Consider the following 26,904-nt stretch of genomic DNA (forward strand, 5'->3'; position numbering starts at 1 on the left):
CAGAAGACAACTCCAGGAGACAGGAGATCCAACGCAGGCCATCAGCTCAGTGACAGGTGTCTTTACATGCTGAGCCATCTCACCTGCTCAGTGAGTAGAATCTTGACCCTACAGTCTCTATCCTGTTCACACTGAACACAAATTCAGTTTCTCCCTGGAATCTCTACTGCTCCTCAAACACTGTTTGCTAATGAGGTGTAAAGACATTATGACCAGAATCTAAAGTACAACACTGACGCAGATACAATTAAAGTGACCAACTCATAAAACTTAAATAATAGTAGAATTCTCAGAGTTCCTCCTAGACAGCACATTGATTCCCACAAGCCAGGAAAAGATTATTTCTGTTAAGACAGAAAATGATTTTTGGGGGCTGGAGAGATGGCTCAGGGGTTAAGAGCACTGACTGCTCTTTCAGAGGTCCTGAGTTCAATTCCCAGCACCCACATGGTGGCTCACAACCATCTGTAATGAGATCTGGCGTGCCCTCTTCTGGCCTGTAGTCGTACATGCTGCATATATAATAAATGAGGACATCTTAAAAAAAAAAAAAGAAAAAGAAAAAGAAAGAAAAAAGAAAATGATTTTTTTCTTCTTGTTATTATTTGTTTGTTTGCAATAGGGTCTCATTTTGTAGGCCACTAGTTGTCCTGAAATTCACTAGTAGCCCAGGCTGGCCTTGAACCTGTGGTCATCCTGTCTCAACCTCCAGAAGGAAAGATCACAAACATACTCCACTAAGTCCCATTTAGAAAAAGACATTTATTATTATTATTATTATTTGTTACACAGAAAGGAAACCCAAGAGTGGCATGTTCAAAGTCATGGCTGAGACTCAAACCCTAACCCTTGAAAGAGGATAATTCAGCAAACAAACCTGTTCATAAAACCAAAGATAAGGGACAAACCTAAAAATTAATTTACGGGCTGGGGTGATGGCTCAATGGTTAAGAGTTTGCTGTTCTTCCAAAAGACTGCAATTAAGACCCTAGCACCCACTTCAGGCAGAGCAACCACCTGCAACTTCAGGGGGCACAATGCCTCTGACCTCTGAAAGCACCTATAATCACAAACATATACCTACATGCAGACACACACACACACACACACACACACACACACACACACACACACTCCTCTCTCTCTCTCTCTCTCTCTCCTGTGCATCATTTAAAAATAAATCTTTTTAAAAAATTAATTTACCCAGACAAAATGCTTAGGTTTGTCGCGTCGAGGAGTTTGTCTCCCGGAGATTTGGGGATATCTGAACGGGTGGTAAAAGAAGAGTTTCTCTCCAAAAGTAGGTGTAGCATCTTCCTTGGATTGGACCTAAAACTGGGTGCGGAAACAGAACTCCCCTCTTCTCTAGCGCACGGAAAGAGTCCCGTAGACATGACTTCCGAGTCTTCACCAAGGGAGGGAGGGCTATCTAGGAGAAGAACACTCCAGATGTTCACCCTTTCCAACCTCTCCGCCCTTTCCAGGGCCTGCCTAAGCCCGGGTGGAGGAGCACCCCCAAAGGATGAAGTATAACACCCTGGAATGTCACACTGCAGTTTCTCAGGGCGAAAACTTACAGACGTCTGGCAAGCTCGGAACTACAAAGGTGGGACGAAGAGAAGATTGGCTTGATCCGGATCCTCCAGCTTCACACTCTCGACCAGAAAAAAAAAAGATTTAACTAACGCGATAAGGCTATTCGGACCTCCGGTCCGGAAAGAAGCCTGCAGGGACGATCGGGTGTCCGAGATGGGCAGCTCTCCGCTTACCTTAAGTTTAGAGGCAGATTTGAATTTGGAGAAACTCCTGCAGGACTGGACGGAAGCGAAGACTCCGCCGAATGACAAGGAATCTGAGGAACAGAAGCGTCTCTTGGAGTTAAAATTGTTACCTAGGTAGCTCGAGATCCAGCTCGGCTGCTTCTCTCCGGAACTGGAAGGAGGGCAAGACCAACAGCCATAGGCCTGACCATTCAAACCTTCCGCTCTCTCAACAACCTATCACCGCCCTCCTGCCTGCAGCGTCAGCCAATCAGCGTGCCAGACCAGGACCCCGCCCCGTGACCAATCGCTAGGCTCGTACCTCGTCGGCTGGGCGGCTCGCTCCACAGAGAGCCTGATGCACATTGGCTCTCCCTCTGGCCAATGGCCACACCCTTCCAGTACTCGATTCCCAGCCCCCGCAACCCCGGGAGATTTAAACCAGCTTCGCTAACGACGATGGTCTGGAGGAACTGTTTTGAAGTGGAAGTGTTTTCTTCTCCTTGCTTCTTTCTCGCGCCGTTACTCTTGAGTTTTGCTAGCTTTCGGCTGGAAATGGAGCATTTGCCGCCCGTGTGGCAGTTGTTGGGACATGGCAGGTGTGTGTTGATGCCGAGTCGCCGCCGGCCCCTTTGGAGAGGTTTTCTGGGTAGAAATTCCTTTTTAGGGAGAGTAGAGGGATTGAACCTTTTGACGTAATCCTTACGACATTCTAGAAAATCTTAAGCCTTGGCTATCTATGTAGATTTGAACATTGACAAGAGACTATTTATATGTAGGGAGAGGTGTGGTGTCCTGCCTGTAATCTCAAGACTTGAGAGACCGAGATAGGAGTTTGAGGACAGCCTGCACTAGAGTGAGCTCCAGATCACTCTGGGCTAGAGTGAGACCCTGCTAGAAGGAGGAGAGGGGCGGGAAGATTATTATAGTAGTAGTGGTGGGTGGTGGTGGAGATAGGAACAAAATCCAGAGCCTTGGGAATGCTACATTTAGCTGTGACTCCCCAGTCCAAGAAAAGATTTCTTATATTTTTAATTTGTGTGTGTGTGTGTGTGTGTGTGTGTGTGTGTGTGTGTATTTGTGCCAGTTGGAAGGTCAGAGACAATCCCTCATAGCTGGAGTTATGGGCAGTTGTGAGCTGCCCAACATGGGTGCTGGGAACCAAACTCAATTTCTCTGCAAGAGCAGTATGTGTTCTTAACCGCTGAACCATCTCTCCAGCCCCTAAGCCCAAGAAATTCTTATGTTGGTCTTTTTTTTTTTTTTCCTTCAAATCATTTGAGAATGGGCATGAGTATAGATGAAATAATTGACCATGAGTGTGGTGGTGATGACTGGGTGGGGAATCTTAACTAATGTACATACTAACCACCTGGAGCTCTTGAGAAACTGTGGATTCCGACTTAGTAGGTCTGGGTATGAGACCAAAATTTCTACATTGATTAAAAAAAGCCTCGGGTTGGGGATTTAGCTCAGTGGTAGAGCACTTGCCTAGCAAGCGCAAGGCCCTGGGTTCGATCCTCAGCTCAAAAAAAAAAAAAAAGAAAGCCTCAGCCGATGATGATCTCTCCGGTCCCAGGAACATACCCTTGAGTAGCAAAGCATTACGCTATGATTATTGTGTGTTTTGTGTGTTATTTAGCCTAAACTTGTCTTCAGCTTGAAATCCCTCTGCCTAAGCCACTTGAATTGTGGGATTACATGTGTGAGATACCACACCCATCCAGTTTCCTGTACTTTGCTTCAGGATCGATTTGAATTTTTTCTTTTTCTTTTTTTTTTTTTAAATAATTTATTTTTATTTCATGTGCATTCATGTTTTGCCTGTGTGTAAGTCTGTGTGATGGTGTCAGATCCCCTGTCATGTGGGTGCTGGGAATTGAACCCAGGTCCCCTGGAAGAACAGCCAGTGCCCTTAACTTTTGAGCCCTCTCTCCAGCCCTTTTCTCTTTTTCTTTCTTTCTTTCTTTCTTTTTTTTTTTTTTTTCCTAATGGTTAGTTGAGGCAGGGTCTTGGTATATAGCCCTGATTGACCTCAAACTCATGATTCCCCTGCTCTAACCACCTAAATTCTAGGATTACAGGCATGTGCCATCACACCTATCTTGAAATTTTAATTAAAATGTTTTAAGCTGGTATGGTAATGCCCACTTGTAATCCCAGCTCTCTGGAGAGGCTGAGGAAGGAAAATTACCAGTCTTCCCTACATAATGAGACCCACGATCAAAGAAAATGTAGGGAATTTGGTGGTGAGAGCTTGTAGTCTAAGCCTTTGAGAGGCTGAGGCAGGAGGATCATAAGTTCAATGCCCGTGGGCTACCAAGCAAAACCCTGTCTCAAAAAAAAGGGGGGAGGTTGGGGATTTAGCTCAGTAGTAGAGCACTTTAAGGCCCTGGGTTCGGTCCTCAGCTCTGGTTTAAAAAAAAAAAAAAAAAAGGAGCCGGGCGGTGGTGGTGCAAGCCTTTAATCCCAGCACTTGGGAGGCAGAGCCAGATGGATCTCTTTGACCAGCCTGGGCTACAGAGTGAGTTCCAGGAAAGCCACAAAGTCACTCAAAAAAAACAAAAACAAAAACAAAAACAAAAAAGGAAATGGTTTTTGTTTTTGGTTTTTTTTTTTTAAAGATTTTATTTATTGCACTGGAGAGATCTGTTCTTCCAGGGGTCCTGAGTTCAATTCCCAGCAACCATATGGTGGCTCACAACCAGCTATAATGAGTTTGGTGCCCTCTTCTGGTCTGCAGGGATACATGCAGGCAGAACACAGTATACCTAATAAAAAATAAAAATAAAATAAAGATTTCTTTTAAAAATATTTCACTTATTTATTATGTATACAGTACTCTGTCTGTACATCTGCCTGCAGGCCAGAAGAAGGCACCAGATCTCATTACAGATGGTTGTGAGCCACAATTTGGTTGCTGGGAATTGAACTCAAGACCCCTGGAAGAACAGCCAGTGCTCTTAACCGCTGAGCCATCTCTCCAGCCCAGAAATGTTTTAATATAAAGCCTTAGGAACTATTTTAAATGCAGGCCAATACATCTATAGAGTATGGCCCAGGAATGATAAAGGTTGCCAAGTGTCACTCATGCTAATAGCTTGCAGACCACTTTTTGAGAAAAGTCAGAAAAATAACCTTTAAAGCTGGACTTGAGGACCAGAAAATGGCTGTGTGGATAAAGCATTTGCAGAGCAACCAAAAGAACGCGATTTGGATTCCTAGAATCCACATGACTGCTGGGTGGCATGGGGCCCTGCCTGTCATCTTAGCCTTCAGGAGGCAGAGACACCTGCAGCAAGCTGGCTAGTTAGACTAGCCAAATCTGTGAGCTCTGGGTTCAAACGAGAGACCCTACCTCAATATACAAGGTGAAGATTAAGATGCTTGCCTTCATCCTCTGATATAATGCACAAGCACACACGTGAACAGGCGTCCACACACACACACACACCCACACATACGAAAAGGGGGGAAAATGGGCATGGTGGTGCAAACCTTTACTCCTAGCAGTCAGGAGAGGCAGGGGGATTTCTGTGAGTTCGAGGCCAACCCTGGTCAACAAAATGAGTTCCAGGATGGCTAGGACTCTGTTACACAGAGAAAGCCATCTCAAAAACAAAACAAAACGAAAGGCTGGACTTGGCTCACTCCTGCAATCTCAGAGCTTTGGAGGCCAAGGTAGGAAAATCACCACAATTTGGATACTAGTCAGTTTTAAACTACCAACTGAGGCTATGGAAAAGACCTCTCAATAAAATAAATAAATACCAACAACAAACAACCCAACCCTTATCTCCTATGAGGGTTTTAGTGGTGACAGTGGCTGAAAGATGCAGGATATTTGTCCTGTTTCTTTCTATCTTTCTTTCTTTTTTTTTTTTTTTTTGGTTTTGTTTTGTTTTGTTTTTCGAGACAGGGTCTCTCTGTGTAGTTTTGGTGCCTGTCCTAGATCTCGCTCTGTAGCCCAGGCTGGCCTCGAACTCAACAGAGATCTGACTGGCTCTGCCTCCCAAGTGCTGGGATTAAAGGCGTTCACCACCACTGCCTGGCTTCATCCTGTTTCTATATTAATACCCTTTTTATCTGCAGAAACTGCCTCCCCAGAAAGGAGGTGTGCAGAAAGTCTTTGTCCTCTAAGATGGAGATGGTAAGTGTGGGTGGGGGTCATCACAGAGCCTTGTCATGCCAGGTAAGTTGGAAAACGAGTCTGGGGTAAGGGAGTATGAGACGTGTTTATTTCCGAGGTACCGGAAACCTCCCTGCAGGTAGAAAGTGGAGACAGATGAAGCCGTCTGGCCACCAGCATTAGCGGGTAGATACTGCCAGTGCACCTGGTTACCAGCACTTCCCAGTTACAACAGGTCCCCAAGGGAGTGGAGCTGTGGGTGGTCACAACCAGAATGTCAGCCAAATGGCTGGAGCTCAGTGTCACGTGATGAAAAGAAACCTGGAAACGGAGTGCTCTGGCAAAGGTGAGGAATGACTAATTCTCCCACAACCTAGTCCCCAAAAATAAGTTTGAGAGTTCTCTCAAGTAGAAAAGAAGTCTTAACCCGGAAGACTTTTAAAGCTTGTCCATGTTTCTTTTTTTGTTTTTCTAAAGTTTTTGCTCTGTTCTACCATTTAATGTGTGAGTCCAGATGTGCCTGTCATAGTCAGAGGATAACTTTCAAAAGTTGGTTCTCTGCTTCCAGCAATGGCTCTTCTGGGCTCAAGCTTGGTCATCAGCCTCTCCCCTGAGCCATTTTGTTGCACACACACCCCCCACACCCCGCCATGTTTCTTTTCTTATTAACCTTCTTTGGTTCTTGTTTGTTTGTTTATTTGTTTTTTTGGTTTTTCGAGACAGGGTTTCTCTGTGTAGCTTTGCGCCTTTCCTGGAACTCACTTGGTAGCCCAGGCTGGCCTCAAACCTTTTTTGTACAGGGGCTGGGTTTCACTGTGATATTTTCATTATATGAATGTATTTCATTGTTCTTTGTTCATTTAACTTTAAAAATTTTTTATTATGTGTATGGGTGTTTTCCCTGCATGTATGTTTGTGTACCACATGCATGCCTGTGGAGGCCAGAAGAGGCTATCAGATCCTCTGGAACTGGAACTACAGACAGTTGTGGGCTACCATGTGGGTGGTGGGAATTGAACCCAGGTCCTCTGAGCCATCTCTCCAGCTCCCTCTTCTGTTTTCATGTTGTGTATATTCCTTTCTGCTCCCTTTAGACCTTATGTCCCTTCTTTTTCTATAGTTCCCTTTCTATTTTCATGTCCTACACACACACACACACACACACACACACACACACTGCATCAGAAAGTTGAATATCATCCTTAATCAAGGAACAGTTTAAACTTCTGTATAGTTCTTATTTTAGTATATGTGCTTGCTGAAGTGAGCATTATTCCCTGCCCTCCTCCCCTGCCCTCTGTGTCTCTTAGTCTCATGTAGCCCAGGCTGGCCTCAAACTCACTATGCAGTCAGGAATGACACTGAACTTCTGATCCTCCTGCCTCCACCTCCAAGTGCGAAAATTTCAGGAGGCTAGGTATGTGCCACCAGGCCTGGTCTCGTTGTATTTGGTGGACTGGAGTATTATCCTGTCCTCGGGTAATTCCTGTCTAGGCCTCCGCTTCACTGTGCTAAGCCATGAACAGTATCCCTTTCCTTTGACCTCCATCTGACGCATATTTGTTGTTGCCAGGGCACAGCGACAGCCTGGGTTTCACCCTCAACCACCAAACAAAAACAGGAGGTACAGCTGCCAATCCTGGGATGCCCAGATCAGGCAATGGAGACGAGCCCTGCATACCCGGAACCCCCCCCCCCCCAAACCAGCCTCTGCATGACAGGGAGGCCAAGGGGTGTGTTCACTAGCCTGGCTCCTTCTATGAGTGAGGCAGGCTGGGCCCTGCTTTCTCCACTTTGCAAAGACTCGGTTTTATTGGGTGGAAGTGGGGAGTACCTGCTTGAGCTCATGTTCCCTCACTCTGCCACCTCTCTAGGAAGGCAACTAAGACTTCCCTAAGGCCAGTGGATGCTCCTCCTTTGGACGATCTGGATGACTGGCCTCAGGCCCCGGAATCCTCAGAGAAGTGGGACAGAGGCCAGAAAGAGGCCCAGGTAGTGTCCTGTGCCAAAAACCACCGGGTCAGGGAAACAGATTGGGTCTGACCTAGGAGGGCAGGAGGTGGGGTCCACAGGAGATGGGGGCTGGAGATAGAGGGCTTGCCTGAGTGCTATGGCCCTGAGTTTGACCTCTTTCACCACAGATAAACTCCACAAAGGGACCTGGGCATCTTGCTGACCCCTGTAATCCAGCACTGGGAAGGCAAAAGCAAAGGACCAGGAGGTGTTTATTTCTGTCAAGTAAAGCTTGATTTCAATAAAACATTAAGTTCTTTATTACAGAAATTAACAGGAGGGTCAGGAGTTTAAAGCCAGCCTCAGCTGCATTATATTCTGTGGCCAAACAAAAACAAGACCTGCAAACAAACAGACAAATAACTTGTCCTTAGGACTGTTTGATTTTTTATCTCCTTTCCTTCCTTCCTATCTTTTTTATTTTACTTATTTATTTATTTGGTGGGAGGGGTGGGTGAGATAGCATCTTACTCTGTAGTCCAGGCTGGCCTAGAATTCACTATGTAACCCAGGGTGGCCCTGAGTTTATGGCAATCTTCCTGCTTCTCTCCAGGGTCTGACTCAGTTTCTTTCAAATGCCAACTTAACTTTCACATAATCATTTAACTTTAGTAAGCATGGCTAGTAATAAAGGAACAAGGTGTTCCTGGGTGTAGTGGTCCATGTCCAGAATCTCAGCACCGGTGAGGCAGAGGCAGGAGGAGCTCAGTGAATTGTAGGCTAGCCTGGTCTACATAGTAAGTTCCAGGACAGCCAGACCCTGTCTCAAAAGAAAAAACAAGGTGTTAAGAGTTTCAAGTTTGCCGGGTGGTGGTGGCGGCGCACGCCTTTAGTTCCAGCCCTCGGGAGGCAAAGGCAGGCGGGTCTCTGTGAGTTCGAGGCCAGCCTGGGCTACAGAGTGAGTTCCAGGGAAGGCACAAAGCTACACAAAGAAACCCTGTCTTGAAAAACCAAATAAAAAAGTCTCAGATTTTTGATACAGCCTTTACCTACCACTTGGGCAGCCATTTAGCCTTTCGGTGGTTTTGTTGTTGATTTTTCCTCATTTGGTGATTGAAAGGAAAACGACAATATTTACTTAAAGTATATAGTGCAAGCTAAGCAGTGGTGGCTCATGCCCTTAATCTCAGTAGTTGGGAGGCAGAGGCAGGTGGATCTCTTGTGAGTTCGAGGTCAGCCTGGGCTACAGAGCGAGATCCAGAACAGCCAGGGCTACACAAAGAGACCCTGTTCCCCAAAACCATAACCAACCAAACAAAAGGTATATAGTGCAACTAGACATGGGGGTTCATTCTGTAATCCTAGCATCTGGGGGACTGAGGCAGGGAGAGCAGAGTTTAAGGACATCCTTAGCTACGTAAGTTTGAAGCCCGCAGAAGGCTGCATGAGACCTTGTCTCAAAAACAAGTAAATAAAGTATGTAGCACAGTGCATGCTGGGAACCATGTCTCCTGTACTCTTGCTCAAATGTGCAACGCAATATAAATCTCCAGCCCCCGCACCCCGTTTTTTAGGTTTTACTGTGTGACCTTGGTTGGCCCCTGCATTTGAAACGTTGACCAGGCTTGCCTCTGCCTCTCAAGTGCTGGGATTTTAGACGTGTGCCACCACACCTGACTTTCCACCTCCACTATTTGATTAATACTTTATTCCGTTTTTCATTCTTTTTCAGTGTGCATACTCAAGGGTCCTGTTTCCTCCCCTCCTGAGCTCAAAGAGGATCCCCAGCAACTGGTCTGCTGCTGTTTACCTATCCCAGATGAGTAGGGTACGGAATAGTCAAAGAGAACACGTGTTTTTTTAGGGACGTGTTGCTACTCCTGTAATAGTGAAGTGACTGAATTACCACTTTCTAACCAATGAAAAGGGAACTAAAAGTCTGCCCTACTAGTGATCACAGCATGAGAGCATTTATTGACAACTTTTTTTTGTCACCTGAGACTCCAGTTTACAGAAGAGCCGAGAACCTCTCTGGGTTTTCCCCCCTTACTTACATCAACATTCAGTCCTTGAAAAAGGACTTAAAACTTTGGCTCAGGTGGGAGATGGTGGTGGAGATTTAATAAAAAGTGGTTTCCAGATCCTGAGGAGGAACTATACAGTACAGTCGACACAGGTTCCTCATATGCCAGATTCCTCCCTCCCTCTCTGTCTTAAGTGGTCCAGCCATAACCACCGTGCTCCACCCCCCCAACACACCCCCTGCAATTGAACCACCTATGATGTCATAATCACAATCCCATTACCTCATCCTGTTGGGGGGGAGGGAGAGGCGGATAGGGAAGGGAGGGAGTGAACAGCCTCGGGCCCGCCTCAGCTTTACAAAGTCTTTTGGGTGAGAACAAATTACAGAACAAGAGGACACAGCCCCGGAACCTTTATAAATCCCAGGTTTATAAAGGTTCCAGCAGAACCCGCAGCTAGAAGAGGGGCTCCAGGGACTCAGAGCAGGCCCTGATCGGCGCTTGGACTACATTTCCCAGCAGCCTTCACGCTGCGGAGCGGCCCTTTGCCGGGGGAAGTGGGGGGATGCTTACACAAAGGTGGCTGTTTCGGAAGGGACAGGAGACCAGGTGAGAAGGCTGTGGCTAATACTGTTTGGGGGTCTGAGTTAAGTGAGACAGTCCAGTTGGGAAGATGGGGCAATGGAAGGAGTGGACAATGGCTTTGTTTACCTTTATCCGACATGGCTTCCCCTTCGGGCTTCAGGATATGCTTCCAACTGGGCGCGTCCACTTTCGGCGATATTTCGGAGGGGGGTGATCCGTTAGTGAGGAAGCCATCCCGGTCCCCAAATCATAGCTCTAGGCTCCTTTCCGACGGCACGATTCCGGAAAGGATTGAGGGAGAGACCACACAGGGCTCGGGTCCCTTCGGGCGGTTCCGGGGGATTGGGCGAACGGGAGCGATCCCCCCACTCTCCTCTAGGGCCCGTTGGTTCGTGCCAGCGCCTTTTAAGGGCACCGTGGGGCGAACGGAGCGCTCAGAGCTGCTCCGGCCGCGGCCCTGGGAGCTGGAGGAGCCGCGGTAGGTAGCGGAGGGCAGGTGGTGCTGGGGCCTCGGGGCGGGCACCGCGACCGGCCCTCCCTCCCTCCCCCCTCCCCTCCCCCAGTCCAGCCGCTCGTGCGGCCGAGCCTCGCAGGCCGCCTCGGCGGGAGAGCACGGGACCCGGTGGGGGAGGGGGCGGCGGAGTGCATGTCCCAGACCCTCCCCATCCTCTGCGTCCTGAGTTCGCCTCCCGCGGTCAGATGGGGAACCCGAATCTAAAGAGGACAGCGACAGTCCTCCCCGAGCAAACCCTGGAGTGCCCCCCCCGGGGGGGGGCAGTAGATGCCCCATGCCCCACCCCACGGGGACAGGCAGGGCAACAGAGGGAGAGGTTGAAGATTAGAGAGAGCCTAGCCGTTTGCTTTTTCGTCGTGGTGGGGGGATGGGTGCACCCCACTTGTCACCCCTCTCTTCAGCAGAACCATATGGAAGAAGAGCAGTCTGGTAGCTTTTCCTGCACCTCCCTCCCTCGCTTCTGTTTTCCTTCAGTTTCTCCCAGAGGTTCGGGACTGGGACCTGGGGGGAATGCCCCCAGGGAATTATTTATGACTTTCTTTTCCCCTGGCCTGACTGGATCCTAGGTTGCCCAGGTTTCAGCACAACCTCAGTCTCCCTGAAACACAAGTGTCAGGGGTTCCTTCCATCCAATAGGCGTGGGGGGTCTAGTCGTTATCTTAGGGGGGCTTGTGGTGGAGGGAGACCCTGGGTTGAGAGTTAGGCCTGGTGGGGTTGCTGGGAGGGCCGAGCGGCCTGCTGCTCAGTGAAGGGCTGAGCCTTGTGCCAGTAATGTTAAGCTGAGAAGTTTTAACTTGTTTAGTCAGTGTTGAGGGCTGTCTACCCTTCAGATACACAAAATGGAAGGGGAAGGAAGGCCGCCAGAGAAGCCTCCTCACACTTTTGTTTTAATGTCTGCTTGAGAACGAGGAGGCCCCTTGCAGAGCTGGTTTGCCTTCTTTTGTGTCCTGGTTTGATTCCTTATGGCTTCCGTTCTGTTTCCCCCTCTCAGCCTGGCCTGTTTTAGGAAACTCGGGCTGAGAGTATCAGTTGCGTGGTGGTAGTTGCATTGTTCCAATTACCGCCGTGTGTGGCCACATCCCAACAATTAAAATGCAGAAAAATAGAAAATCACTCTCTTCAGCTGCTCCTAGAGAGGGCTGGGAGTTTGCTGTTTGTCCAAATGCCTCATGAAAAGCTTGCAAGTTTTTTCACTTCCCTGCTCCTCGAGGCTGGTCAGCCTGGGGTCTCTAGGGTAGAAGTCTCCACTTAGCTTCCCCTGTTGATTTTTGAGGGCAGAGTTAAGAAAATAGGAGCAGAAGAGAGTCAAGCTTCACCTTCTCCCACCAGAACGCAGTGGGAAGCAGCCGAGGGAGGTCTCAGGAAGCTGGAACTTTGTTCGCCATAGTAGTAATAATTATGCATGGAAATGATAGTTAACTGTAGTGATGATTGACTTCTGCACCTTTCTTCCAAAGAACTCCAAATACATCCAAGGGTACTTTGCACTTCTTTGTTGCCTTCCTCGGAGACGATACCCTCTTTTTTTTTTTTTTTTTTTAAGGGGGTGATCTCCCCCCACCCCACCCCAGGTCACAGGAGGAAGAGCCCGAGCCCTTAGGCTCTTCCTTGATGAGCATGTGAGAGAGGGTGGCATCCAGCCAGAGATAGACCCTATTGCCTTCTTCATCTTAATGATATCACCACTTCGGGCATGCCAAGGCTTTGAGAACCTATGTGAACTCCTATTTTTTATAGGCCAGTTGGTAAGGTGTTGTTCAATTTGATAGTTCATGTGGCCTCGTTTCGGTGATAGAATAAGATTGTTATTCCCGTTTTACGTGGCAGCAGGAATGTTATGTGGTTAGCCAAAACTTACTGAGCAAGCTGAGTTAAGACTTGGTGGTGGTGGCAGCTTTCTCTTTTTGTTTTTAGGCAGGGTTGTAGCCCAGGCTGGCTCTATGTTTCTTCTTGCACCTCCCAGGTGCTGGGATCCCAGGTGTGTGCTCAGGACTTGGATTTCTTGGTTGGTTCTTCTCTGTACTAGTTAATGCTCCACGGCCTCGGGTCTGCCTGTTGGTCATTTATGGGAAGAGGTAAAAGAAAAGACATTGTTAACCTCCCTCCTCTGAGCAAGCCAAGGTCCCCCAGGTAGTGAATGTGTGGGATTTTGAAGCTTGCTCTTTGATACAAAAAATAGTTTGCTTCAGTCATAAGGGAGAATCTTGGTTAACTATATCCATGGTCTTTGAGTGGGATCATGAAAAAAACTTGGTTGAATGAAGTCATGGAGTTGTTTTTAATATCTGTACAGTTGAAATGTAATCGGAACCAACCAGCCTGACTGTTCCTCCCCATTGTATAAGAGAATACCCACAGTATCTACTGGGGAATAGTGATGTGTGTATTCAGGCCATAGGAGGATTCAGAATCCTATCCAGATCTGAAGCAGAAAGCCATGCCTGGCTCCTCTCCCTGCACTAAGCCCCTGTGGTTTAGGAGAAGGGTTCCTTTCTTGGCTTCTGGCTGTAAGATAAAGAGAATAATGTGCTAATTCAGTATGGAAATAACCATTTGGGCATCTCTCACTTGAGCTGTTTTCTAAGTGGTGCTGATATTCCAGGTAGACACAACAGAGCATAAGCCAGGTGAGGAATGGTAAATAGGCTTCAATTTGCCATCTTCAGTTTATTTTACTGGATATCTAGAGTGCCAAGTTCAGTGTGTTTCTGAGGCTGTCTTTAGGCTCACTGGGAGAGTGCTATGATCAATTAACGATGTCTACCAGAGGCCTGGCATAGGGATGCTGGGGTGTGTGTGCCATGCATTCTCCATCTCTGCACCAGGTACATCTCTAATGGTACTTGGGGCTGATCCCTCTGTGATTGGCAGACTCAGCAGGCATGACTGGAGAGGGAAGTCCCAATGGTGCTAGAACGGTGCTTCAGTGGGAGAAGACGGCTCACGAGTGAGATCTGGAAGAACGACAGGGAAGACATCCGTCATTTGCTTCGAAGTGTGCAAGTCAAATCCTGGGCAAAACATGATAACCCTGATCACTGAGCAGCTACAGAAGCAGACTCTGGATGAGCTGAAATGCACACGCTTCAGCATCAGTCTGGTAAAAGACCAGTATTCCTACTTCTTCATGATCTTCCCCTCTTTTTTTTTTTCCTGGAAGCTGTTTGTTGCTACAATTTTACCCTTGTTCTGTGTTGTGTGAAACATGCTTGCACTGGAAAAGTCCACCAATGGCTCAAAACCCAGCCCAAGAGAAAGGGGGCTGGGACACTAACATTTGGGTGACAAGGGCTTTGTGATGTTTGAAGGTGTGGCTGATTTCTCACCAACTTTGGGAAGAGACAACACAGAAGTCTCTTAATATCCTGGTAGCCCATGAATTCTAGGGAGAATCTCTATAGATTATATATAAGAGGTCTCTCTAGAAGTGTCCTCGCCCTGAACCCAAGTAATAACGGATAATCTCTCTCTTAGCCTTTGCCTGACCATGCAGACATATCCAACTGTGGGAACCCTTTCCAGCTTGTGTCTGGTAAGGAATCTGTGCTTTATATGTATGTGTGTTTGTGCTTACATTTCTGTGATTAATTTTTAATGACCAGAACTGCTTAACCTACCTTTAGTTTTTGTGGTGGGCCTTTTGTTTTGTTTTGTTTTGAGACAGGGTCTTACTCTGTAGATCAGGCTAGCCTTGAAGTCAGAGAGATCTGCTTCTGCCTCCAGAGTGATAGTGTTAAAGGTGTCCTGCCACCACACCAGCTTGGTTTTTTTGTTTTGTTTGTTTTTGTTTTTCTTGAGACAGGGTTTCTCTGTGTAGCTCTGGCTGTCCTGGAACTCATTCTGTAGACCAGGCTGGCCTTGGACTCAGAGTGCCACCTGCCTCTGCCTCCCAAGTGCTGGGATTGAAGATGTGCCCTGCCGCCGCCGCCACCACCACCACCACCAGCCACCAGCTTGTTTTTGTTTGTTTGTTTTTTGTTTTTGTCAAGGCTACCTTCTGAGAGTGCTATTTATCTCTATTTTACTGTCTTGTAGGAAAATCATGTTCAGTTTACTCTTTTGTTTTTGAGGAAGGATCTTGTAGCCCAGGCTGACCTAGAACTCTTAACAGTCTTGCTATTGAGTGCTGGGTTGCAGGTGTGAGCCTAGATCAGTTTAACTTTTCTAATGTAATTGCTTTGAAGAGATAATACATTTACATAGTTTAAAAATAGCAAAAGTATCATGTTGATAAAAGTCATCATCTCCTGTTTCCAGTCCATTTCGCTCCTTAGTTCCTCCCTAAAAGTACCTTCTGAAAGCTGTGGCTCAGAGACAGGGGATTTGGCATGTATGAGGCTCTTCCTTTGCTCTTAAGAACTATGTATGGCATGGAGAGGCAACTCCTATTATTAGGTTTTTTTGTTGTTCTTTCACATATATTATATAAAATGTATGCACGTGTGTGGAGGCCAGAGAACAATTTGTAAGAATCAATTCTCTCCCACCACATGGGTCCTGGGGATGATTGAACTCAAGTCATTAGGCTTGACCTGAAGCATCTTTACCCTTTAACTATAAACTTCTTGTTCTCTTTTGTACATAGGGGGGAGAGGTTGCTGTGCATGTATGAATGCAAAGTACATATATAGAGGTAAGGGAACACCATGCCTCAGGAGTTGGTTTTTGCTTTCTACCATATAGCTTCTAGGGATTGGGAATCCAACTCATCAGGCTTGACAGCAACTACCTTTATCTGTTGAGCTTTCTTGCTTGGGCTTTGTTAACTAATTTCTTACATATATATTGAACGATCCAACTAGAATTTTTTTTTTTTTTCTTTTTGGTAGTACTTGGGATTGAACCTCGTACTAAGACATACTAAGGAAGCACTCTGTTACAGGACTGTGTGGATGGAGTTTTTCTGTCCCACCAGTCAGCTCTGTCCCACCAGCAGGCTCCCAAATAACCATACTTATTAAATATAAATGTTTGGCCAATAGCTTAGGCTTGTTACTAACTGGCTCTTATGTCTTAACCCATATTTCTTTTTTTTTTTTTTTTAATTTTTTTTAAAAAATTTATTTATTATGTATGCAGTGTTCTGCCTGCATGTATGTCTGCAGGCCAGAAGAGGGCGTCAGATCTCATTATAGATGGTTGTGAGCCACCATGTGGTTTCTGGGAATTGAACTCAGTACCTCTGGAAAAGTAGTCAGTGCTCTAAACCTCTGAGCCATCTCTCCAGCCCCCATATTTCTTATTTACATTCCACCATGTGGTGGTACCTTTTTTCAACATGGCATATTTACCTCCTGCTTCCTTTACTCTCTGGTGATTTCTTGACTCTGCCCTTCTTTCCAGTAACCGTTTGGCTCTCCCACCTAACCTCTTCCTGCCTAGCTATTGGCCAGTCAGCTCTTTATTAACAATGAGAGCAACACGTCTTCACAGTGTATACAGGATTATTCCACAGCAGGACTGCATCTCAACTCTTTATTTTGTCTTGAACTGGCTCTGTAGTTGAGGCTGATGTTGATTCCTGCTCCTCTGCCCCCCACCTCCTAAGTGCTGGGATTCCAGGTGTGTGCCACCATGCCCAGCTTACTTTTTATCTTGATACAGGGTTTTTCTAAATGTCACAAACTGACTTTGTAACCTCTTGCTTCAGCCTCTGGGGTTACAGGTCTATGTCAGTAGGCCTAACTCATAACTTCTCTCTCTTTTTTTTTTTTTTGTTGTTGTTGTTTTGTTTTGTTTTTTAATTATACTTATGGAGGGGTGGAGTATGTATACTATGGGCTGTGGGCATTGGGTTGGTTCTTTGCTTCTACTTTGTAGGTCTCAGGGATGAACTCAGGTCATCGGGCTTGGCAGCAAACACCTTTATTCTCTGAGACATCTTGCTAGCACCTGGATATCTATATACAAGTAGAAGCTAATATAAATCTATCTGCATTATTGCTTTTTCAGCACAGAGTTTTCTGTTCGTCTCTGCTTCGTTATAGCATAGTGCAGCTGAGTACCTTCCCCAGTCTGTGCTGAGTGTTTTCCTGTTTTACATAGTTGTACATTACTACACTGTATGGATCTGTATTAGTTCACCTAATCCCTGTTGATGGAGATTTGGGTACTTTGCAGTCTTCTAATTTTGGGGCGCATGTGCATGTATTGTATGTGCACGTGTATATGTGTGCATATTTGACACGCGTCCGATGTTCTGTCTATCCCTCTGCCTCACTCCTTTGAGACAGTCTTTCGCTGAACCTGGAGGTAGGCTGGCAGCCAGCAAGCCTCAGTGATCCTCCTGTCTCCACCCTACAGACCCAGGTGTGGGTGCCTGGCTAGGATCTAAACTCTGGTTCTTGGGCTCACACAGCAAGTATTGTCACCTACTAACCACCTCTCCAGCTCCTTTTCTATTCTTTACAGAGAACTGTGTGAATAACTCTGTCCCCAGGTCACTTTTAATATGTGGAAATACGTCTGAAATGTAAATTCCTAGAGTGTGAATTAATCTAAGGGCCTATGATGATGATCATAACTAAGACAGCCGGAAAGCTCTCTGAGCGGTGTTGCTGGGCTGCTACACGTCTCCTTTCTGCGCTACCTGGCAGGCAGCTACATTCTTTCTCTCATTGAAAAAACACTTGCTGAAGGCCAGGTCCTATGCATAAGAATCCCTGACCCCTGCCTCATGAAGGCGGGTAAGGAGAGGAACTGTTGACCAAATGCTTGCTGTGGTCAAGTCTGATTTTATATACTTTGATTTGTGCCTTTTCTGGAGAATTCTTGAGAAAACTTGGAATAGGCCCATTGTCCTATAGTGAGCTATTTCCCCCAAATCAGTCTTAAATGGGGAGGTAGAGACAGGAGGGTGAAAGGCATTCAAGGTCAGCAGTGGTTATAGCAAGTTTGAAGTCAGTTTAGGTTACACAAGACCCGGTCTCAAAAAAAGTCACAATTTGGGGGGACTGGAAAGATGGTAAAGTGCTTGTATTGTAAGTGTGTAGATGTGTTAGGGTCCCCAGCATTCACATAAGATCCAGGAATGATGGCAGAGTCTATAATTCCAGTGCCTAGAGAGGTAGATATAGGTTGGCCAGCCAGCCTATCCAAATTGATGAGTGACAGGTTCAGTGAGAGGCCCTACCTTAAAAAAAAAAAAAAAAAAAAAAAAAAGGAAAAAAAATGGAGGAGGGGGTAGGCAGGATGTCATAAAGTGTTTGGTGGCCTGAGTTCCATCTGTAGGACCCCCATGATGGAAGGAGAGACTGATTTCCCCAAGCTGTCCTCTGACCTTCACACACACAATCGTGTGTGTGTGTGTGTGTGTGTGTGTGTGTGTGTGTGAATGTACATGTTCATTTGTGTACGTGTACATGTTCATGTGGGTGAGTCCACATATGTTGAGCTTAACGAATCTCTACCTCATTTTATTTTATTTTATTATTATTACTATTTTTTAAAGATTTATTTATTTATTATGTATACAGAAGAGGGCGCCAGATCTCATTACAGATGGTTGTGAGCCACCATGTGGTTGCTGGGAATTGAACTCAGGACCTCTGGAAGAGCAGTCAGTGCTCTTAACCTCTGAGCCATCTCTCTAGCCCCACCTCATTTTATTTTTAAATTACATTTATTTATGGGTGTGTGTGTGTGTGTATGCACTTGGGAGGCAGAGATAGGTAGATTTGTGGCCAGCCTGGTCTACATAGAAAATTACAGGCCAACCAGGGCTATATAATGAAACCTAGTCTCAAAAAAAGCTTTTTGGAGTTAGGGATTTAGCTCAGTGGTAGAGCGCTTGCCTAGCAAGCTCAAGGCCCTGGGTTCGATCCTCAGCTCAAAAAAAATTTTTTTTGTTGTTGTTTTTTCAAAATTTATAATGAAGGCCTAAGGGAAGGGAAGCCGAGTATATGCACAGACAAACACAGAAGAACAAAATTAACACAGAATCTCAGGGTTTCTTGAGCACACGTTCTGCCTTCAGACCCCTAGCATCTCACTTGCCTTTCCTGGGGATAAAAGCAATTGTCTAGCTGCTGGATTACTTCTCTAGACAGCACTTCCTTCCTTGGTCCTGGTGGCATATAAGAAAGGAAGAAGGGCCGGATGGTGGCACACTTTTAATCCCAGTACTTGGGAGGCAGGGGACGGTGGATCTCTGTGATTTGAGGCTAGCCTGTGCTACAGAGTGAGTTCCAGGACAGCCAGGAATGTTACACAGAGAAACCCTGTCATGAAAAAAAAAAAAAAAAAAAAGAAGAGGGCCAGAGAAGGCGAACCTAGGCCTGATTTTCAGAACTCAGGCTGGGAGCGGGGAAGGTTGGGTGAAGATAGGGCTGGTCTGGGCGTCTGGGGGTCAGTGGGGCACACACACAGACAAGCAGGTTTTTCTTGACGATTGTACCTTTGAGAGGAGGTGGCAGATAGTGTAAATGTTCTTTATTCCGGGGGGTTCTTAGGATGAAGGTAGCGTAGTATAGTAAAGTCTAAATCCTGTTTTGTTCATTTGATAGCTACACACTTCGGAGCAAGTTAGACTGCCGTCACCTCCTTCATGGAGATTTTTGTGACACTACAAGTATTTGCTACATTATGTGATGCATAAGCTCTGATAATAGGTTAGCTATTGTTAATACGTTTTATTATGAATGCCTTTCAGAAGGTGCTTCCTGGAGGGGCCTGCCCCACTGTTCCTGTGCTGAGTTCCAGGACAGCCTCAACTTCAGCTACCATCCCTCAGGCCTGAGCCTGCACCTCAGGCCACCCAGCCGGGGAAACTCCCCACAGGAGCAGCCCCTGGCCCAAGTACTAAGCCCTGAACCCCCAGACCCAGAGAAGCTTCCTGTGCCCCCTGCTCCTCCATCCAAGAGGCACTGCCGCTCACTCTCGGTGCCTGTGGACCTGTCTCGCTGGCAGCCAGTGTGGCGGCCCGCCCCCTCCAAGCTGTGGACTCCCATCAAGCACCGGGGCAGTGCTGGAGGGGGTGGGCCGCAGGTGCCTCACCAGAGCCCTCCGAAGCGGGTCTCCAGCCTCAGGTTCCTTCAAGCTCCCAGTGCCTCTTCTCAGTGTGCCCCGGCCCGCAGACCCTACAGCCCTCCCTTCTTCAGCCTGGCCCTGGCCCAAGATTCTGCTCAGCCCTGTGCCACCTCCCCTCAGAATGGTTCTTGGGAGAGCGATGCGGAGTCCCTGTCACCCTGCCCACCCCAGCGCCGCTTCTCCCTGTCACCCAGCCTGGGCCCACAGGCAAGCCGCTTCCTGCCCTCTGCCCGGAGCTCCCCTGCATCTTCCCCAGAGCTGCCCTGGAGACCTCGGGGTCTCCGCAACCTTCCCCGAAGCCGCTCGCAGCCTTGTGACCTGGATGCCCGAAAAACTGGGATCAAGCGGCGTCACGAAGAGGACTCCCGGCGCCTGCGGCCTTCCCTGGACTTCGACAAGATGAATCAGGTGGGGCTGGTAGGTCCGCAGAGCTAGGGGAGAGTGGGAAGACTGTTGAACCATCTAGCTCCACCCTTCCTACGGTAGGCATCCCTAGGAGGCCCTTCTGGCTTGCCTGGGACCTTTTGAGTTGGAACCTTTCAAGTCTTCTGCCTTGTCAGATTAACCCTTGGTGGTCAGGGAAACCAGGCGGAGACGTTAACCTTCCCACAGGGATCCCTGAGTGCCTTGCCAGAGGCACAAAAGCCCTGTCAGAGTCCACTCCTTGTGCTTAAGGTCGAGTTTGCTCCCTGCACTGAGTCACCGCCTCGTGTGAGGAGGCAGTGGAGCCTTCCACAGCCTCCCGAGCACCTTGTGCAGTCCTAGCCTGAGAGCAGCCGCTCTGTATGCTCCACTTTCCATAGTTTGCTTTCTAGATCACTTGGTCACGGGTCTCGGAGAATTTGTTCCTTTAGTCTCTGTTCAGCCATTCGGGAAGCATTCATGGCAAAATCGATGTACTTGACTCTTCTCAGGCACTGGCAGGCCAGAGTGGTCAAATAAGCAGATGGTGGTGTTGACTTCGTGGAGCTTAGCAATGAGTGGTTTTGGATTTATTTGTTGGTTGGTTTGTTTTGAAGATAAGTAAGGTCTTTCTATTTACCTCAGGTTGGCTTCAGCCTCCTGAGCCGAGAGAGTTCGGATACCACCATGCCCCTTTTATAATCCATAGCTTCCATTCTTTTTTGTGGTGCTTGAGAGCGAACCTGTGTCCTTAAGCATGCTCTGCAAATGCTGTGCCACTGTGTTAATACTCAGCCCCGAGGCTTCTATGCTTTATTGTGCTTCAGGTTTGGTTTGGTTTTTTGAGACAGGGTCTAATTATTGTAGTCCAAAACCCACTCTGTAGACCAGGCTGGCCTTGAACTCTCAGAGATCTGCCTGCCTCTGCCTCCCGAGTGCTGGGATTAAAAGCGGGAACTGGAGTTCTTTCCTTAGAGAATGTACATGTATACTAAATGTTCCAAATTGTATGATTTGGAACCTCACTCTAAAACCTAGAATTTTTGCCTTCAAGTGGAACTGAGAGAGACACTTTAAAATGTATTTTTGGAGGGCCAGGAGACATGGCTCAGTGGTAAAGAGCACAGGTCCTCCGGAGGACCTGTGGTGGATTGGATTCCTAGCACCCACGTGGTATAACTCCAGTTCCGGGGACTTGATGCCCTCTACCAGTCTCTGCAAGTATTGTTTCTGTCCACTTGATACACAGACATACATGCAAGCAAACACCCGTACCTGGAAAATAATCAATGGGAAATTGTTGAAATTCTAGGTTACTTTGGGAAATTAATATCTTTGTTGTTTGACAGAAACCATACTCAGGAGGTCTCTGTCTCCAAGAAACAGCTCGAGAAGGCAGCAGCATCTCTCCACCGTGGTTCATGGCCTGTAGCCCCGCGCCTCTCTCTGCTTCCTGCAGCCCTGTTGAGGGTTCATCCCACGTGCAGAGTGAAAGCGAAGAGGAAGAAGAGGGGGCAGTGCGGTGGGGTCGGCAGGCACTACACAAGCGGACACTGTGCCAGCAGGCCTTTGGGGACCTGGACCTGAATCTGATTGAGGAAAACTAAAACCGAGAGGCTACTTCCTGGGCCACACAGACTGACTGTCTAATGGCTACTAACCGGTGTGAAGGCCCCAAGGCTGAGGGCCCAGCCTGGGAAAGGGGGTGAGTGGAGGGCTCTGACTCAGGGCAGCCCAAGTCTTCTCGCTCCAGCAAGCTCGACCATGCCAAGAGACTGGCCGGGACAAGATAAACGGAGCTGGTGTCGGGAGGGACAGCCCCAGAGCAGACCCTCCCCATGGCGGCCCTGAGTGTGAGTATCCCTGCCGCTGAGAGCAATGGGCAGGGAAGGAGGGGTCTCCTGACCCCAGCTCGGGGAATTTCACTAGCCCCTTTGCTTCAAAGGGCACTTGTGTCTTAGAATTTGGCCAGGGTGGGGGCGTTCAGTCAGCCTCCTCGGAGAAATTGTGTGAGTGTGTGTGTGTGCGTGGGCGTATACTTGAGGAAAGGTGTGTTTGTGTAGCCTTAGGGAAGGAAGGCAGTTGCTCCTCTGACAGCAGAGCATCAGGATGCCCCCGGAATCTTGACTTCTTTCTTTCTTTCTTTCTTTTAATATGACGTTGGGCTTGTTCAAGGTGTCAAGAGTACAGGGGCTCTTTTGGTTTTGGTTTTGGTTTTGGTTTTGGTCTTAATAGCTCTGGAGCCAGGCTTTTAAGTTCATAGCATTACTTGCTCTGCAGATGGCTCTGTTTGGGGGTCTAAGTACAGTGACCTCAGCTAATGGTCTTTTCCTCAGTCCCACCCTCTCCCACTAGATAAATCTAGTATCGAGGGCTTGTAGGAAGGTCACATTCATTGTGTTCCTTGGATTATCTAAGCTGTACACAGCCTGCCGCTCTTGTTCTCTGAGTAGGTGCAAATAAGGGCAGCTGAGGCAGAGCTGAGGAGTTCTCTCTTTCCTTCACCAAGGGGACCCTTTCATGTTCTGATCTTTCAAGTCAGAGACAGAGTTGATCCCTAGAATATGTTGAGGCAGACCTGAGGCAGGAGCACTGACATTTAGTCCCCAGAAGTCCTGGAGCCCACCCCGGCACTGCCTTTCGGAAGCTGGCTGTAGGGAAACTTATTCTTGCAAGATCTAGGCCCAGCCTCTTTCTGGCCCGTGAGAAAGAGGAAGGGTGCTGAGCGTTTCATAGCTTGCTTGTCTTCCACTCTTGCCAGGAAATGTTTATTTGCCTCTAATTGGCCCTGAGAGACCACAGAGAGGCTGGGGCTCACTGAGGGATTGGCTGGGGATGCGTGAAGCAAAGGCTCTGAGAAGCAGCTGGGAGTTGGTGGTTGCCAGATTGGATTTCCTTTTTTGTTTCTTACCCACACCTTCAGTCGGTGCAGCAGGTTCCAGTGGCCAGAGTCATGGACTTAAAGATTGCAGATACTTTGGTAGGCTTGGCACCGGGAGGCATGCATTTAGAAGCTGCTACTTCTGCAGTCTGCAAGTCTTTGTTTAGAACACCCTGCATAACACATTTGGACCTGCCCTTCCCGTTTATTATAGTAAGGGCATTTTTCTGTTCCATTTCAAGGGTGTCTCCAGGGGAGGTAGCCATGTCTTCTTGAGCCTGTGGCCCTGAGGTTCTACTTTTCCAGGGCTCCTCCCTATCTCCTGGCTAGTTACCACATATTACCACTGGGCTACCAGTCTCTAAGGGCCTAAGAGAGGCTCTCTCGAGAATCCAGGGAAACTGAACCCAGGAGTTACCTGCCCATCCTTGGTTTCATCCTTCCCCGGCTCTCCCTCTCTGGTCCATAATTTCCCTGGTGCCAGCTTCCTTTCCACCTGGGGCATCCTCATCCTTGGGCTCTGCTGCAGATGGCAGTGTCGGCCTCTAATAGGCAATGCCAATGGGGTTTCTGCAAGGCCCTACGTTTAAGTGATGACAGTGATTCTGCCTCCGTCCTGGCTTTCCCAAAGCCCTTAGGTCACCGCCCTTAGGGAAGGAGGCCTACAGTTGTCATATTTTGATTCCATTCCTTTAAGTCTGGAATGTTAAACTAGGCAGAACTATCATCTTGCTTCCCAGTTTAAATGCCTCTGGCCCTGGAACAAGCCTTTTCAAGACATGAATCATTTTGCTTTACACAATAGATCTGTTCCAACAGTTCTGTGTAAACCAAATGCTGTTTTTTAATGCATTTGGACTGCTGGCCATTTAAAAGCAGCCTATGATTGCTTCTTTTGTAAAGCGAGCAACCTCCCTCTACTCTAGCCGGTTTCATTACCTGGGTTTTCACATTTGGGCTTTCCCAGAGTGGAGCACACCTCCGGGGCTTGTGGCTGATGCTGTGTTGATGTCTGCATCTGTGCTGCGTGTGTGGTGTGGCTGGCCGGTAGGTGAGTATTACTTCGTGTGTGAGTGAAGCCACTCCCAGGCTGATGCTCTCCTCCTGTGCCCGGTGACTGCCCAATGGCAGCCCTAGCTGCCCTTCATTCCCACCTGCTGCCAAAGTCCCTGTGCTAATGGGATTACAGAAACAAAAAGTGGAAAAAAATTTTTCGTAAACTTTGTTTTATATTAAAAAAAATCCATAAGTCTGTGTGTGTTAAAACATGAGGTTCTGCCTCTGTGGCTGTGTTTGAAAAAATAAAGTTTTATTAGAATAATCCATTTTCCCAAGCAACCTTGTGTACTATAGTGTCTTTTTCCCTTACATGCACACATACACGAGGGAGAGGAAGAGGCCGTGAGAATGCTGTCTAACTTCCTGATCTCTCTGAGGCATGGCCAGGCCATCCAAAAGGGCTGGATCTGGTCCCTAGACCTTGTGTGATCAGAGCCTGCTGCCTGGGCTTCTGTCAGTATGGCCTGGTCCAGTTTCCCTGGTACTTCCATGCATCGTCTACCATCACTCTCATTTCCAACTGGTTAAAATTAAGTTCTAATCGATTCCATTCCCTGAGATGTGCTTGACGGTACAGTTAGACACTTGACTAGGTTGATTCATAGGCTTTGGATGATGGGGGAAGACAGGACTCCCTTCCTAAGAGCTTTCACGTGCTATATCCTGGGGAGATGGAAATTTAGTTGTCAGAACTCAGATTCCAAAGACCTAGGTAGCTTCATCTTAAAAATCTTTTTTCGTTTTGTTTTGTTTTCCGAGACAAGGTTTCTCTGTGTAGTTTTGCACCTTTCCTGGATCTCACTCTGTAGACCAGGCTGGCCTCGAACTCACAAAGATCCGCCTGCCTCTGCCTCCTAAGTGCTGGGATTAAAGGTGTGCGCCACCACCGCCTGGCGTCATCTTAAAAATCTTGTTTGCAAAATTATCCTAACAGCAAAGCTCTTTTGTCTTAGAAAAGGACATGTTCCCTAAAGCTTCTATTGTTTCCTGAAAAAAAGTGTTGCTTAAGTCTTGGCTTTCTGTTCCACCTTTCTCCTTCTGTTAACATTTTTTCTAATCTGTATGGATGAAATACAGCTGCTTTTGCCAAGCAAGAGCCTCTGCCCATAACATTCAGCCTTTCTGTACCAGGCTGCAGGAAGAGTCAAGGTGCTCACCTTATGTCCTGCTTTTCTACTTCAAATCGTGGTGCTCATTTTGGAATGCTAATGACAGTACAGGCCTGGCAACCTGGAACAGGAACCTTTGGATGCAAATATACCCCAGAGAATGGGAGTCGCCACCTGCCCTGGAAACAAAGGAGGAGGGGCTTTGGAGATGGACTAAGGCAGACACGTGGTTAAAGAAATTTCTGTTTCTGCTTTTTCTCTTTACAATTACTCTGTTTCATCTGCTTGGGCCAGGGGCAAAGTTTGAACTGAAAGGACATTGGCCCTTGTTACTTCTTTTTTTTTTTAGTTTTATAGTTGGTTTTAAAATGTTTCTTTTTTCACGCACGTGTGCACGCGTGTGTGTGTGTGTGTGTGTGTGTGTGTGTGTGTGTGTGTGTGTGTGTGTGTTGTGTGTAGTGCTGAGGACAAAAACACAAAGGTCTTGTACATGCTAGGTGAATTTCTCACTCAGCTACACCCCCAGCTCTATGGTTCTATTTTTCTGTTAGTTTTCTGTGAGGTCAAATGTGTTAATCACTTTCATTGCTGAAGTCTCTTATAGGAAAGAAGTGTACATTTTGTGAGGGCAGGGGATTGTTTTAGTCAGTGTTGTGTGTGGACTCAACACTTCGGAAATTTCTTGGCATATGAAAAAGTACCTATTTTATTTGTTGGATAAATTTCTCCTTTGCCCACCCCATCTCTGAGCTGAAATATAGTTGTCACTGGTGCTGTGAAAAGCAGTCTTAGATTCTGGGGCAGTGGTTAAGGCTCCATATCGGAGAAAAAAACCTTCAATAGTTACTTCAGTAGCGAAGATGTAAGGCAGATAGGTCCTGTATGGATTCACCCGTTTTCCTTCTATGAATCATTTATGGGCTGTGTGCACTAAAGACTCAGTCCAGGCCTCAGGTTTGTTATGGGAGAATAGAGGTTACTAGGAATAGGGGTTGGGTATATGCCTTTAAACCCAGAGGCAGACTGGTCTACATCGTGAACTCCAGGTCAGCCTGGGACATAGTGAAACCCTTTAAAAAACAAATGAGAAAGGTAGAAGGAATACGGAGAAAATGTTTGTTCCTGGGTGCTCCAAATGCTGGTACTAGAAAGATTCCCTAGATAGTTTGTACTGTATAAAGTTGGTAGTTGGTACTCCGATCCCAGTATTTGCTTAAAAAAAAAAAAAAAAAAAAAAAAGTAGGTCAGAGGTACAGACAAGGTGTGGCAAAGGAGATAACTGGGTAGTCGCAGCTGCCTTGTTCAGATGAATGAAGGAACTAGCCCCTTTTAGAGCAGCAGGCATGCTTTATGACCAGGCCGTTTCTCTTTCCGGTTTGTGTGTACTTGGTCTGTGTATTCAAGAGACTCTTAGAAACGAGGTAGTACAACATCACTGACACATGTTGGAGGGTCTCCATT

At 47.2% G+C, this 26,904-nt stretch overlaps 2 protein-coding genes across 7 annotated transcripts in view; one reads left to right on the forward strand and one right to left on the reverse strand.

Moving 5' to 3' along the window:
- Positions 1-10,697, reverse strand: part of Cdc25c (cell division cycle 25C) — a 29,568-nt gene extending 18,871 nt beyond the window's left edge. The window contains exons 1-4 of the mRNA XM_036204810.1: positions 10,578-10,697; positions 1,770-1,852; positions 1,578-1,653; positions 1,204-1,429 (exon numbers count right to left, since the gene is read on the reverse strand). Coding sequence (XP_036060703.1) covers positions 1,204-1,429; positions 1,578-1,653; positions 1,770-1,852; positions 10,578-10,590 — 398 coding nt within the window. The 5' untranslated portion in view covers positions 10,591-10,697. The remainder of the gene's footprint in view (positions 1-1,203; positions 1,430-1,577; positions 1,654-1,769; positions 1,853-10,577) is intronic.
- On the forward strand, positions 10,347-24,613 carry Fam53c (family with sequence similarity 53 member C). Of its 6 annotated transcripts, none has more exons than XM_036204813.1 (6): positions 10,347-10,475; positions 13,837-14,065; positions 14,440-14,497; positions 15,551-15,598; positions 19,616-20,409; positions 21,744-24,613. In XM_036204813.1, exons 2-6 carry the CDS (start codon positions 13,988-13,990, stop codon positions 21,999-22,001), a joined length of 1,236 nt encoding a protein of 411 aa, XP_036060706.1. In that variant the 5' UTR covers positions 10,347-10,475; positions 13,837-13,987; the 3' UTR covers positions 22,002-24,613. The 6 variants fall into 6 exon arrangements, with proteins under 6 accessions (XP_036060706.1, XP_036060705.1, XP_036060704.1 ...); XM_036204812.1 differs by lacking the exon at positions 10,347-10,475 and adding an exon at positions 10,685-10,929 and having other exon boundaries at positions 13,791-14,065; XM_036204811.1 differs by lacking the exon at positions 10,347-10,475 and adding an exon at positions 10,685-10,929.
- Positions 24,614-26,904: the final 2,291 nt, after the last annotated feature.

The sequence above is a fragment of the Onychomys torridus genome, chromosome 13 (genome assembly GCF_903995425.1).
Source record: "Onychomys torridus chromosome 13, mOncTor1.1, whole genome shotgun sequence".
Classification (NCBI taxonomy): Eukaryota; Metazoa; Chordata; class Mammalia; order Rodentia; family Cricetidae; genus Onychomys; species Onychomys torridus.